This window comes from Sus scrofa, chromosome 9 (assembly GCF_000003025.6).
Source record: "Sus scrofa isolate TJ Tabasco breed Duroc chromosome 9, Sscrofa11.1, whole genome shotgun sequence".
NCBI lineage: Eukaryota > Metazoa > Chordata > Mammalia > Artiodactyla > Suidae > Sus > Sus scrofa.
The window spans coordinates 130,983,175-130,997,442 of NC_010451.4; the positions used below are offsets into that span (position 1 = coordinate 130,983,175).

The 14,268-nt window shown below is 53.5% G+C and overlaps 1 protein-coding gene across 3 annotated transcripts in view; it reads left to right on the top strand.

Moving 5' to 3' along the window:
* The window catches only part of TMEM206 (transmembrane protein 206), a 33,284-nt gene that overhangs the window by 14,967 nt on the left and 4,049 nt on the right, over window positions 1-14,268 (top strand). For all 3 annotated transcript variants that reach the window (XM_005667859.3, XM_021063857.1, XM_013979969.2), the window contains 4 exons: window positions 4,153-4,362; window positions 5,606-5,757; window positions 10,556-10,698; window positions 11,792-11,936. In XM_005667859.3, the coding sequence (XP_005667916.1) occupies window positions 4,153-4,362; window positions 5,606-5,757; window positions 10,556-10,698; window positions 11,792-11,936 (650 nt within the window). The remainder of the gene's footprint in view (window positions 1-4,152; window positions 4,363-5,605; window positions 5,758-10,555; window positions 10,699-11,791; window positions 11,937-14,268) is intronic.

A 14,268-nucleotide genomic window follows, 5' to 3' on the forward strand; every position in this document is an offset into this window, starting at 1 on the left:
AGTCTGTTTCTGTTCTGCAAATAAGTTCATTTGTATCTTTTTTTAGGTCCCCTGTGTAAGTGATATCATATGTTTGTCTCTTGCTGTCTGACTCACTTTAGTATTTAGAATTTAGATAATTTCTAGGTCCATCCATGTTGCTGCAGAAATTATTTCATTCTTTTTAAAGTTTTTCTATTTATTATGAGATGACAGTTCTGTGCTCGTCATCTTTGTTATTCTCGTCACTGAAGGCTTCATTTTTTGAGGGGTGGCAGGTACATTGCTGTCTCTCACAGCAGTCATTGAGTAGGCACTCGTCTCTCATTTACTTCTCTCAGAAAATTGGAGTGATTGTTTGCTTCTCACATGAAGAAAGTGAGCCTGAGGAATATGAAGTAACTTGTCCTGGGTCACAGAGTAGTTAGTAGCAGGGCTGAGGCTGAAGCCCAAGCTCTTACTCTTTGCTGCTGGGCTAGATAGATGCCTTGTCTTTCAGTTCCCCAAACAAACAAACAACACCAATTTGTTTCTTCTTCAAAATCCCCCGGGCGCCTTAGGCACTGGCTGATGCAGCCTCCCCTGCGGGCCTTTGCTGATCCCTTGTACCCGCACTCCCCATTCACCCCTCTGAGGAAAGGAAGCCTCACGCTTTACAGCCTCACAATCTTGGGAAGTCTGCAGCACTGGTGGCACAAACCGTCAGTCGCCCTCTCGCGACGTCTCCCTGAAGCACCTGGCAACCTAGCACAGAGTCCTGCATGGAGAGTTGGTGCTCGAGGTGTGTTTGTAGAGGTCAAGACCGAGTGATTTCCTCTCTTTCAACCTAGGACACTTTACAGTTCTGTGCTCTTCTTGCTTTGGGGCTTTTATTATTTATTTTAGGGCTGCAGGTGCAGCATATGGAGGTTCCCAGGCTGTACCTGGGAGCTGCAGCTGCCGGCCTACACCATCGCCACGCCAGATCTGAGCCACGTCTGCGACCTACACCGTAGCTCACAGCAACACCGGATCCTAAAGCCACTGAGCAAGGCCAGGGATCGAACCTGCATGCAGCCTCATGGATACTAGTCAGGTTCATTTCTGCTGAGCTACAACGGGAACTCCACTTTTGTGCTTTTAAATGAAAGGAAATGAAAAAATTACAAGCAAATACTCTTGTGTCTTTGTGTTTAAAGTCCATCTTTTAGATCCATGTGGTTGGGTCTTGTTTTTAATTCAGGCTAACAGTTTTCAGCCTTTTAATTGAAACTTTAGTTCCTTTATATTTCCTGTAATTATTGATTTGGTTGCATTTGGTTCTACCATCTTTTTTTTTTTTTTTTTTTTTTTTGTCTTTTTTTTTTTTGCTATTTCTTTGGGCCGCTCCTGCGGCATATGGAGGTTCCCAGGCTAGGGGTCAATCGGAGCTGGAGCCACCGGCCTACACCAGAGCCACAGCAACGCGGGATCTGAGCGCATCTGCAACCTACACCACAGCTCACGGCAACGCCGGATCGTTAACCCACTGAGCAAGGGCAGGGACTGAACCCGCAACCTCATGGTTCCTAGTCGGATTCGTTAACCACTGCGCCACGACGGGAACTCCTGGTACTACCATCTTACTGTTTTCTATTTATCTCATATGTTTGTTGTTTCTCTGTCCCTTCTTTCCAGAGAGTTATAAAAGCGTACAACATCGGCGTATAATTTTTGCTTTAGATAGCCTTAAATTTTAAAAATACATAGCTTTTTATATTTATCCACCTCTTTAACAGTTTCAAGGATCTTTATTTCTTCCTGTACATCTGAGAGTTACTATCTAGTGTCATTTCAGAATTTTCTTTAGCATATGTTGTAGTGCAGGTTTGTCAGTGATGAATTCTCTCAGCTTTTGTGTTTGAAAATATCTTTTTTCCCCTTCATTTTTTCTTTTTTTCTTTTCATTTACTTTTTCCCCTTCATTTTTGAAGGTTAGTTTTGCTGATTTTAAAATCTTGAGGAGTTCTTGTCATGGCTCAGCGGAAATGAATCTGATTCACATCCATGGGGACGCAGGTTTGATCCCTGGCCTCTCTCAGTGGCTAAAGGATCTGGCTTTGCCGTGAGCTGTGGTGTAGGTTGCAGATGTGGCTCGGATCCTGCGTGCTATAGCTGTGGCATAGGCTGGCAGCTGTAGCTCCAGTTAGACCCCTAGCCTGAGAACCTCCATATGCCTCGGGTGCAGCCATAAAAAGCAAAAAAGCAAAAAAAAAAAAAAAAAAAATCTTGAGTTCACAGAATTTTTTTCTTCCAGAACTTTAAAGATGTTCCATTGTGTTTTGGCCTTCATTATTTCTGACCTGAAGTTAACCTATTCTTAGATAGAATTTCCTGCATATGTCTTTTTTTTTTTCTTTTCTTTCTGGCTGCTTTCACGATTTTTCTCTTGCCTTTGCATTGGCAGTTTGGCATTGTTTGCTTAGGATTGGTTTTCTTGTCTATCCTGTTTGGAGTGTATTGAGCTTCTTGGATCTATAACTTGATGTTTTTCTCTCCAGCTTTGGGAAGTTTAGTCCATTTTTTTCACTTTTTTTTTTTTTTTTTTTTTTGTCTTTTTGAGCTGCACCTATGGCACGTGGAGGTTCCCAGGCTTGTCGAATCAGAGCTGTAGCCCCTGGCCTATGCCACAGCCACAGCAAGGTGGGATCTGAGGCACATCTCCATCCTACACCACAGCTCACGGCAATACCGGATCCTTAACTCACTGAGCAAGGCCAGGGATCGAACCTGCGTCCTCATGGATGCCAGTCAGATTCCTTTCCACTGAGCCACGATGGGAAGGCTGCACATGTCTTTTGTGATCCATGTTCTCTCTCCAGTTACTTGTTATTAGATTGCTGGACATTGTTACATGGTTACATAGGTTCTGTTAGCTTTTTCTCAGTCTTTTTTCCTGTTCATTTGACTTAGTTACACTGGCTTTTCCCCCCCTGCCATCTTTTGCTGTTAAAGACTGTGCAGTGATTTTTTTTTTCCCTTTTTATTTATTTTTCTTTTCAACTCTTCAACCATTCTTACTGGTTCTTTTTTATAGTTTTAGTTTCTGTTTCTCCTCTGTTCATTCCTTATCCATACGTTTTCTTTTACATCCTTTAAGGGCTGTAAAACTCCTGTTGGCTAACTGCACATATGGGGTCGTCTTGGTGTTGGCTCTATATGTTCCTTTTTTCCTTGAGTATGGGTCACATTTTCCTATTTCCTCGCATGTCCAGTGATTTTTTTTTTTATTGAACACTAGACATTATCAATGATGCATTATAGAAATTTTGGATTCTCTTAGGCTCCTCTGAAGAATTTTTGTCTAGTTAATGGCAAGACTCACGTTCGAAACTACTATCTTCCCAGCAGTAGCAGCAGCTGAAATCTCCAATCCCTTCCTTCAGTTTCGAGCTGCTCCTGCCTTGCTGGGCCCCTTGGGGACTCCAGCCAAGAACTGGAGCATGTTTTATTTGCAGATGTGGGGGTTCACTCCCCTCTGTGGTTTCTTCTCTTTCAGGTTTCCTCCTAACTTTCTGACTTTGCCAGCCTTGAGCTCAGTCCACTCATACCCTGCTCCATGCCTTATGGAGGTGGGCATGTGCCCTGGGCACAGCGCGGCAGGTTTACAGATTTCACCAGGTGCAGTTTTTTTCTGTGGGGCAGACTCTCTTCCAGTTTCTGCCTCCTTTTGACCATGTATCCATGCCTTCAAATAATTTTAAAATATTTGTCCGAACTTTACAGTTGTTATCTGTAGAAGGGTGGTGTGACCAAGCAGCCTTGACCCTGTTGGAAGCCAGCAGCCAGCGGGGAGTTGGCTGTGGAGGAAAGTGCCTCAGTCCCTGCTTGGGGCGTGAGGGGGTCCAGGGCTGAGCAGGGCACGCTGGAGCAGTTGTGTGGTGCAGCTAGCCCCGGGCGAGTGGAGTGGCCAGGGGATAAGGCCAGAGAGGTAGGCTGGGGCTGGCTGCCTTGCTGGATTGTAGCCGTCCGTCCCTCTGGCGGGGACTCTTTCAGCTCAGGGTCCCCTTCCTGGCAGAGCAGACGTGTAGCGAATGTGGCAGGTGTCATGTGTTCTGACTTGGGGCTGGGGTCCAAGGCGGGAGGTTGGGTGTGTGGGTGACCTTGTGGAGGTTGCCCAGCTCCTCTGGGTCACGTGTGGGTCATTGTCGCCAGGCCTGGACAGCGAGTCCGCCTCCAGCAGCATCCGATTCAGCAAGGCCTGCCTGAAGAACGTGTTCTCGGTCCTGCTCATCCTCATCTACCTGCTGCTCATGGCTGTGGCCGTCTTCCTGGTCTACCAGACCATCACAGACTTCCGCGAGAAGCTCAAGCACCCCGTCATGTCGGTGTCTTACAAGGAGGTGGATCGCTACGACGCCCCAGGTAGAGCCTGTCGCGTCAGGTGGTGGCTGGCAGATCCCCCCGAGCTGCCACTGCACTCCTGGCACCCACCGTGCCGGGCCCCCCGGGGCGGGGGCGGAGGTGTCCAAGCACAGTCTCGGTGCTGGTTACCTGCCCCAGAGATGCCGTCTGTACCCAGCAGAGTGTCATGTGCTGAGGAGGGAGGTGGCCTGAGCCTGGAATGGTCGCTGCAGAGCTGGGGTGGGCGAGCAGGGCTTTGCTCAGGGGAAGGGTTTGAGCTGGGCTTTGGTAGGTGGAAGGGAGCTTCTTTGGGAAGAGGATCCAGAGCAAAGGAGGGCTGGAGGGAAGTGGGGGCTGGAGAGGATGAGCCTAGCCTGGCGGAGTCAGGCTAGTGATGAGAAGTGAGAGCTGAGAGTGGCAGGGGAAGCAAGGCCAGCCGGGCGGCAGGGCCCTGCCTGGAGAGGGCCCCCTGGCCACACCATCCGTACCTCTGCTGTCCACTCCAGGGCAGGGGAGCTGGCACTGCCCTTGCAGTGTGAGGCGGACAGGGAGGCGTGAGCTCTGTGGGCTCAGGTCCGTCCATCTAGCGTGGGCCACCTGCTCTGCCACGGGCTGCCCTGGGCGACCCTCCACGTGACCTGTGCACAGGGCAGAGCCGGGCTCTCGGGTCCTCTGGGCTGGGGCCTCTCGGCCTGTCTCGACTGTCCCTCTTTTCTGTGTCTGCTCTGGTCTCTCTGGGTGTTGCTCTGTTTCTGGCCTCTTGGTCTCTCTGACTCTGCCTGTGTCTGGGCCGCGGGCTGCTCTCAGTGTTAGAGAGGTGACCTCAGAGCCATTGACGCTGGAACCGCTCCCGTCCGTGGAGCCTGGAGTGAGGTGCCGGGGAGGGCGAGGCGCTGCTGGGAGGCGACCTGCGCACTCGGAGCTCCCCGTCGGAGCAGGAGTTGAGGGATGACGGAGTGGGACCTGGGGAGTCCCACAGCCCAGGGCTGCCTGGGGCATCCGCGGGGGGACGGACCTGCTGGGCTCGGCCACGGAGGCCCCCTTGGAGGGGTGGGTTCCGGGAGGCTGCTTCCCCAGCCGGGGAGGGCTTCTGGAGGAGGGGGTCTCGCCTCCGTTAGAGCAGGGCTTTCTGGGCAGGGGTACGGCTCCCCCCTCCAGGGAGTGCAGACTGAGGCGGTCGGCCGGTGCGAAGAGACGTCTGTGACATGACTGGGAGGTCTGGTCAGGGACCGTGACCGTCCCCTTTTCCCTGTTCGCCCCCCAGGCATTGCCCTGTACCCCGGTCAGGCCCAGCTGCTCAGCTGTAAGCACCACTACGAGGTCATCCCTCCTCTGACGAGCCCCGGGCAGCCCGGGGACCTGAACTGCACCACCCGGAGGATCAACTACACCGACCCTTTCTCCAACCACACCCTGGTAACTCGTCTGCCCCCCTGCACCCGAGGGCCCCCACCAGACGCAGGCGTCCTGAGGGGACCTGGCCCTGGCTGGCTCGCCAGCCTGCAGCCCCTGTCCCGGATGGAAGGGTGGGCGCAGGCTGGGGCCGGTGGGCCGCAGCGAAGTGGACCCTGTACCTGACTGCTCCACGGAGTTGCCAGGGTCCTCTGAAAATACAGGGTCCGCGTGGGGCTGCCTGGATCATTGTTCCTGGGGCTGGGGCCTGGGCACCCATGGTTTGGATAACTGCCAGTGTGAGGAGGGAGCGCTGGTCTGGAAGGAGGACCCCAGCCCTGCCGTCACTCAGCCGGGGAGTGGACGGCAGGGCGAGCGGCGTCCGCGCAAGGTCGTGGAGGTAGGGACGGGATTTCGTGTTTCTTTTCGTCCCATATCCTATTTCCAAGAGGACTGACCAGGGCTGGGGATGTTTTCCAGCCCAAAGAGAGGAAGGAAAGCTTTTCTAGGCAGAGGAACTCGGCCCCAAAACGGGAAGGAAGGAGACATAGCGGGTTTGTGCCTCTGCACAAACTCTGCGGGTGGGTGTTTCTGGAGGGTTGGGTGCCCCTGGAGGTGCAGCCCTGGACAGAAGTAGCGGCCAGATGAGGCGAGCACTGGCGGTGTGCTGTGGAGCAGGACTTGCCCCTTTGGGGGACAGGGAGCTCGGGGTGGGTCTTAGGAGGAAAGAATCCCACAAAGGCTTGTTGTTAATATTTATTCCACTCTTCCTCCCACTGAGATGATTCCTGCTCCTGCAAAACATAGAAGATAAGATAACCAGGGAGTTCCTTCTTGGCACAGTGGTTAACGAATCTGACTAGGAACCATGAGGTTATGGGTTCAATCCCTGGCTTCGTTCAGTGGGTTAACGATCCGGCGTTGCCGTGAGCTGTGGTGTAGGTCGCAGACGCGGCTGGGATCCCACATTGCTGTGACTCTGGCGTAGGCCGGCGGCTACAGCTCTAATTAGACCCCTAGCCTGGGAACCTCCATGTGCCGCGGGTGTGGCTCTGAAAAGACAAAAGACAAAAAGAAAAAAAAAGATAAGATATCCGTAACAGTCCTGCATACCAAAATGTGTAAAATCAGATAACCAGAAATTGTTTTGTTTGTTTGTTTGTTTTTTGTGTGTGTGTCTTTTTGCCATTTCTTGGGCCAATGAGAGAAACAGAGCAGAACTTGAGCCTGGAGGTCCACCAGGGAAGGAGCAGAAAGCTCCCAGAAAGGAATCTCTTTCCAGAAGAGAAGTACACGGAGTGCCTGGCCTGCTGGCGTTCCCTGCCCGAAGCCTGGGGACATCCTTTCAGGCTGGCAAGGGCGAGCCTGAGAGAGCCGCACCCCAGACCTGTGCTGGTCGGACCCTTCACTCAGCAATAAGAATGGAGGAGTTCCCTGGCTGCCTAGTGGTTAAGGACTCGCCCATGTCACTGCTGTGGCTCAGGTTCAGTCCCTGGCCTGGAAACTTCTGCAGACCAGAAAAAAAAAAAAAATGGAGAATTAAGAGCCATTAGACATTTATGTGAAACCAACAGCATAAAAAAGGACTGAGAGAAACAGAATGGAGTCCAGGGAAACAGGCTTTTTTTTTTTTTTTTGGTCTTTTCTAGGGCCACACCTGTCTGGAGGTTCTCAGGCTAGGGGTCTAATTGGAGCTGTAGCTGCTGGCCTATGCCAGGGACACACAGGATCTGAACCGTGTCTGTGACCTACACCACAGCTCACAGCAACGCTGGATCCTTAACCCACTGAGCAAGGCCAGGAATCGAACCTGCAGCCTCATGGTTCCTAGTCGGATTTGTTAACCACTGAGCCATGACGGGAATTGATTTCTGAATGTTAATCTTATATCCTACTACTGTGCTGAATTCGTTGATCAGTTTGAGTAGTTTTTGGGTTGAGTCCTTAGGGTTTTCTATATATAGTGTCAAGTCATCTGCATACAGTGACAGTTTTGCCTCTTCTCTTCCTACTTGGATGCCTTTTATTTCTTTCATTTGTCCGATGGCTGTGGCCAGGACTTCCAGTACTATGTTGAGGAGCAGTGGAGAGAGCGGCGATGCCTCCTTTTCAGGTGGTGGTGACCATAGCAGTCCAGTTCTGGGAAACGGCTTCTGGTGGTCAGAGTACAGGCTAAGCTACTGTACAAACACTCCAGACAAATACAGTGGCTGAGATAAGAGAGAACTATGTTTCCTTCTCTGGGGACGTCTGTGGGCAGTACTGCATCATAGCCTGGTCAGCGATGGCCTCTGTCGCTGCGCTGTCCCCAGGTGGTGTCTTGGTCCTTGTGGTCAATGCTGGCCACCCGTACATGGACACTGTCTGCTCTCGAGAAGGTTAGACATGGAGGCAAGCAGTTCCCTTCTTAGGGCCTGGCTCAGGGTTCTGTGAGTCACCTCTGTGACATTGTTCCAGGAACTTTGTCACATGGCCACATCCGAGGCCAGTAACGAGACGCCAGCAGGTGACTGTGTTCTGCTAACAGCTGGGATTGGGGAAGAGTGCTGGTTCTAGGGAGGAAGTGGGGCATGGAGACGAGGGGCAGGTAGCTTTGCTTCGCTGCTGCCACGTAACCCATCATGGAGCAGTGAAAATAAGTCCACGGAGATCGAGCCTTTTTTTTTTTTTTCAGCATGGCACCTGCGGCATATGCAAGTTCCCAGGCTAGGGGTCAAATTGCAGCTGAAGCTGCTGGCCTATGCCAGAGACACACAGGATCCGAGCCACATCTGTGACCTACATCACAGCTCACCAGATCCTTAACCCACTGAGCAAGGCCAGGGATCGAACCTGCATCCTCATGGATCCTAGTCAGGTTCCGAACCACTGAGCCATGACGGGAACTCCCACTGAGCTGTCTGGGAAAATGGAACAATAGCATTTGTTCAAGTGGAATCCCATGTGCAAGGGTTTAAGAGGGATGTTTACCTAGGTAAGAGGTTCAAACTCCACCTCTCTCCACTGACATTTTACAGTCGTAAATCTTAGGTGTAAGACAACATTCCCTTTGTATTCCTTAGGCAGGACCTGTTAGAAATAAAAACTTTCACCTTGGAGTGTGACAAACACCTCTCTCAACTTTACAGATCAAAGAGACGAAAAGTAGTAAAGATAAGGCTTGAGAATCGGGAGTTCCTGCTGTGGCACAGTGGATTAAAGACCTGGTGTTGCCTCACCTGTGGGCTCGGGTTCCATCCCTGGCCCAGGAACTTCCCTGTGCTGCTGGTGTGGCCAAAAAAAAAAATTGAGAATCAAATAGCACAATTAATAAATTTAGAGTAAGTGCATGTTGTAACGCTGTAACCGACAGAATACTCTTCAATGTCTGTAGACCTTTTATAAAAGTAGATGCAAACAGGGGTTCCCCGTTGTGGTGCAGTGGGAATGAATCTGACTAGGAACCATGAGGTTGCAGGTTTGATCCCTGGAGTCTCTTAGTGGGTTAAGGATCTGGCGTTGCCATGAGCTGTGGTGTAGGTCTCAGATGCGGCTCGGATCCCGTGTGGCTGTGGCTGTGGTGCAGGGCGGCAGCTACAGCTCCAATTAGACCCCTAGCCTGGGAACCTCCATATGCCACAGGTGTGGCTCTAGAAAAGACAAAAAAAAAAAAAGTAGATGCAAAGAGAGTTTTCCCCAATTATTCTATAAATCCAGTATCACAGTTAAAAGTCCCAGTTGGGAGTTCCCATTGTAGCTGAGCAGGTTAAGAACCTTACAGAGTGTTTGTGAGGATGTGGGTTCAATCCTTGGCCTCATTCAGTGGGTTGAGGATCTGGCATTGCCGTGAACTGTGGCATAGGTCTCGGATGTGGCTGGGATCCTGTGTTGCTGTGGCTGTGGTGCAGGCTGGCAGCTGTTGTTCTGATTTGACCCCTAGCCTGTGTGTGGCCCTACCAAAAAAAAGTCTCAGTTGATGTTTTTTTTTTCATGGAACCTTTTTAAGAAGCTACTTTTAACATACATTTAGAAGAGCACATGTACAAAATAATAACACTGCCGGATTTGGGGATGGGGTGGGGTGACTTGAAGGGACCTGCCCAGTCAGATACCAACATGAGTACATGATCAAACCTGCATCTGCCCATTGTTTGGGCAGGGGAGTTAGATACCTATCTTACACCACGTGCAAAACTGAAAGGCAGGTATATTGCGTGTGTAAATGTAAAAAAGTTAAAGTGCTGTGAAGAAATACAGGAGAATATTGACATAATTTTGATTTGCCTTGGAAAGCAAACTTGCAGAGCTATAAAGAAAAAGATATACAAAGTTTACATTTAGAGCTTTATATAATAAATGGCATTAGGACAGTTAACGGAAAAGTGACAGACTGGAAAAAACATTTGTACCTATTCCAGACAGAAGTTAATGTCCTTTTTTTTTTAATTTTTATTTTTTAGGGCGCACCTGTGGCATAGGGGTCCAGTCAGAGCTGTAGCTAACGGCTTGCACCACAGCCAGGGCAATGCAGATCCGAGCCACATCTGTGACCTACACTGCAGCTCAGGGCAACGCCAGATCCTTAACCCACTGAGCGAGGTCAGGGATCAAACCTGCATCCTCATGGATACTAGTCGGGGCCGGTTACCTCTGACCATGACGGGAACTCCTCATATCCCCTCTAGATCAAGAGCTTCCCTGGTGCAGCCAGCCAGTGAGGAAGTGGACTGGGGGCGGGGGGGTCGTGGTGAGGGCTGGGCGGCAGAGGGCTGGGCTGAGGGGTGCTGGCAGGAGTGTCCATGCAGCTCTCCAGGCTGAGGCCCTGGCCTTTGTGTCTCTGCAGAAATCCGCCCTGGTGGTGCAGGGGCCCCGGGAGGTGAAGAAGCGGGAGCTGGTCTTCCTCCAGTTCCGCCTGAACCAGAGCAGCGAGGACTTCAGCGCCATCGACTACCTCCTCTTCTCTTCCTTCCAGGAGTTCCTGCACAGGTGGCCTTTCCTTTGCTACCCACCTTATTCCGACTGGGGCGGGCGGAGGGAGGGGGTGGGGGAAGTGGCCCGGGGGACAGCCTGGAGGAGGAGGCCTGTCCCTAATCCAGGCAAGCCGGGGTGGGGTGTTCTGATCCCGCAGGTGGAACCGGCTGCGTCCTGGGGGAGCTTTGGCTGACCCGCTGCTCCCTGCGGGACCTGCTGCCAAGGTGTGTGAGCCCCCTGGAGGGCAGCCGGGGTCCCCAAGGTGTCAGGGAGCTGGGCCCAGCCCTGAGAGAAGGCTCAGTATGTGTTTGCCACCTGTTTCTAACAGGAGGATGTGGGAGTTCCCGTCCACCTTCGGGACCCTCTGTTGCCATCTCTGGGCACAGAGTACTCCTGGGGGGTGGGGGCATGTTCGGCATGTGCCCGAGCTGACGGTGACTCAGTCCCTCCAGGTGCCGGGCCTTGGGGCTCCAATTGAGGAGAGGGGTGGCAGCCACACTGGGGGGTGGGGGCGCTGTCCCCCAGCCAGGAGCCACCGCCACTGGTCACAGCCCGCTGCCGGTGCCGCCCATTCTGGAGCTCGGGGCCCCCACCTCGGCATCATCTGCCCTTTCTGGCGCCTAGACTCTCCTTTCCCTGCCTGAAGCTGGCCTGTCGCCTCGCTGCCCGGTCCTCTCCCTCCTCCTCTGGGGAGCTTCCTCAGTACCGCACCCTGTGATCTTGCTGCATCTGCACCACCCTGGGCGCAGAGCTCCCCCGGGGACCCTCTCGCACCTCGGCACTGCTGACGCCCAGAGTTCCCAGAGGCGCTGGGTGCACCATGCTGTGTGGTCCCTGTGCCATGTCTGCGGACCCCAGGCTGGCTGCTCTGGAGGGCGGGTGGGATGGGGGGGACCCCTCCCACCCGAGCGCAGGGACGCGGCTGGCTCCTGCGACAGTTCCCCTCCACCTGGAAACCGAGAAGCGGGCCTTTGCGGAAGGGGGAGGGGAGGGGGCAGCCTCCCGGTGCTGCGGGCAGAGGCCCTGGCTTGAAGTAGGTGCGAGTGGGCATCTGGCCGCGTTCGAATCCTGCCTGGTTAACGCGGACCTCTCTTCTCTGTCCTCCAAGCCCCGACAGGGTGGGCTTCATGCAGGCCTGCGAGAGCGCCTATTCCAGCTGGAAGTTCTCGGGGGGCTTCCGCACCTGGGTCAAGATGTCCCTGGTGAAGACCAAGGAGGAGGACGGGCGCGAGGCCGTGGAGTTCCGGCAGGAGGTAGGGGGCCCCCGGCTCGCTGGCTTCCCCTTGAGTCCGGGTGGCGGGAGGCCTCCGCGAGGGGCTGGCCTTTGCTCAGGCGCTTCAGGGTGAGCAGACCTTCAGCAGGACGAGAGGGGACCCGGTGCCCGCTCCAGGCCCTTGCCCTCCTCACAGCGGGCCCGGCCCGGCACAGGGTGGGTACCTCGCGGGGGTATCTGACGCCGCGGTTCTTAGCTCTGCTCCCCCAGGTGCTCTGAGAGGCTGGTGGCTGCAGAGGGATTCCATACAGTGGCTTCTGCAGGGTCGGGTGCATGTGATCCATCGGGACACGGGAGGAAAACACTAGCTTGCTTTTTGTATTAATTTAAAAAAAAATCCCATCCTTTCTCTACGTTTGAATGTTTCAAAATGCGCGCGACATTAGCATGACCACAGTCATGCTACATCGCTTCTAGGAAGTAAATATGTTGGGTGTGTGCTCAGAACATCTTCCTAATGGGAAGGCTGATAACAAGCTGTCCCTCGTGATGTGCCGTGGTCCGGCGACAGCCTGAGAGGACCTCGGAGGAAGGCGCGGCGGCGGGGTGGAGGGGCGGGACGTTGTATTGCATCGGCGGGGCTGGTTGTCCGTCACCAAGAACAAGGCGGGACCCGCTGTGGGGCTTCCGCGGGGGCAGTGGCCCTGCCCTCCTGGGGCATCCACGCCCCTACGCCCGGGCAGACCCTCCTATCCTGTGTGTGTCGCTGACTGGGCACCTGCGGAGGCGGTGGTCCTCGGCTCCTCCTTGGAGCTGCTGAGGGGCCGTGTTAGGAGGGAGCTGGGCTGGAGTTTGAAGGACCCTCTCCAGCCCGCCGGGCTGCCGGCAGCTCGAGGCCAGATTGGAGGCCGATTTTCTCAGGGCAATAGGCTTTTTTCCTGCTGTAGGTGGTGACGACCCTTCCTGGTAACAGGCCCTTACCATATTCCTATTTTGTAAGATAACTATCATCTGAGTTTTGACGTCACACTTTTCTCCAAGAGCTCCACGCGGCTTCTCATCCGGCCCCCAGATCAGCCGAGAAAGGAGACCCCGAGGGTCCGCCTTACACGTAGCCCCAGGCCCGCTAGCCCAGCGCTCCTGGTGGCTGCAGCTGTGACCTGAAACCAGCCGGCCCGTCGAATGTTTTGCGTGCCTTTTGGTGTCGTTGTCGGCAGGCTGTTGGCAGGGGGTGTGAACTCTTTCGAACAAAAATTTTATTTTATTTTTGTTTTTTTGTCTTTTTGCCTTTTTTAGGGCTGCTCCAGTGGCATATGAGGTTTCCCAGGCTAGGGGCCGAATCGGAGCTGTAGCTGCCGGCCTACACCAGAGCCACAGCAACACAGGATCCGAGCCGCGTCTGCAGCCTACACCACAGCTCACGGCAACGCCGGATCGTTAACCCACTGAGCAAGGCCAGGGATCGAACCCACAACCTCATGGTTCCTAGTCGGATTCATTAACCACTGCGCCACGACGGGAACTCCTAACTCCAATTTCTTATTAAGATCTTTGCTCCTTTAGAAATTTTTCCAGAACCTCAAACAAACATTTTAAATGTAATGTGTTTAAAATACTTGGCTACATGTTGTTTCATGGGGCCCTCACCACAGCTCGGTGAGGCGGGCGTTTGGTCCTTGGTCCTGCCCGTGAAAAGCGGAGGGTTGGCTCAGATGACGCCCCTTGGACCTCGCAGCCTCCGCGGTGGCTGTAACCGGGTCTCAGCACGCACACCTGCACCCTGCTGACAGGGAGCGCTCGGCGGGGCCAGGCTGCGCTGTTCCGTGGTGCCTGCAGACTGGAAGGGTTGACATACTTGTCTTAAGATCAAATATTTGAAACTTGGGATTTTCATGGCTTTTAGTGGCAGGTCTTACACAGTACTTATGATGGTTTAATCAGGAGTACAGACAGCTAATGGCAGATTTTGGTGACAGTTGAAAACACCTGTTGTACGTCCCGGATTCCGCCCTGTCCTCAACTGTGGTAAAGCCTTGGCTCTGGAACCAGTCTCAGGATGTTGTGTTGGGAGGGGGCCATTGACAGAAACTGCCCACCTTGGCCAGGCAGGTAATAGCCTGTGCAGGAGTTGGCTCACACTAGGAGGCCCTGATAAGGAGCAGGGTGCTGCCCTGAAGACGAGCCAGGGGGATTTGGGAGGGGCCCATAGAGGGAGGAGACGCCCAACCTCCCAGGATCCTTGGCGCTGGAATCCATCTTGGCGCCACCAAGAAGGACCCTGGGCCAGGCCAAGTATGGGCCCCACAAGATGATTAGCCAGAGAAGACCCAGAAACTAACCCCATTCCTGAGGGCCACGGGGCAGAGCGGTTC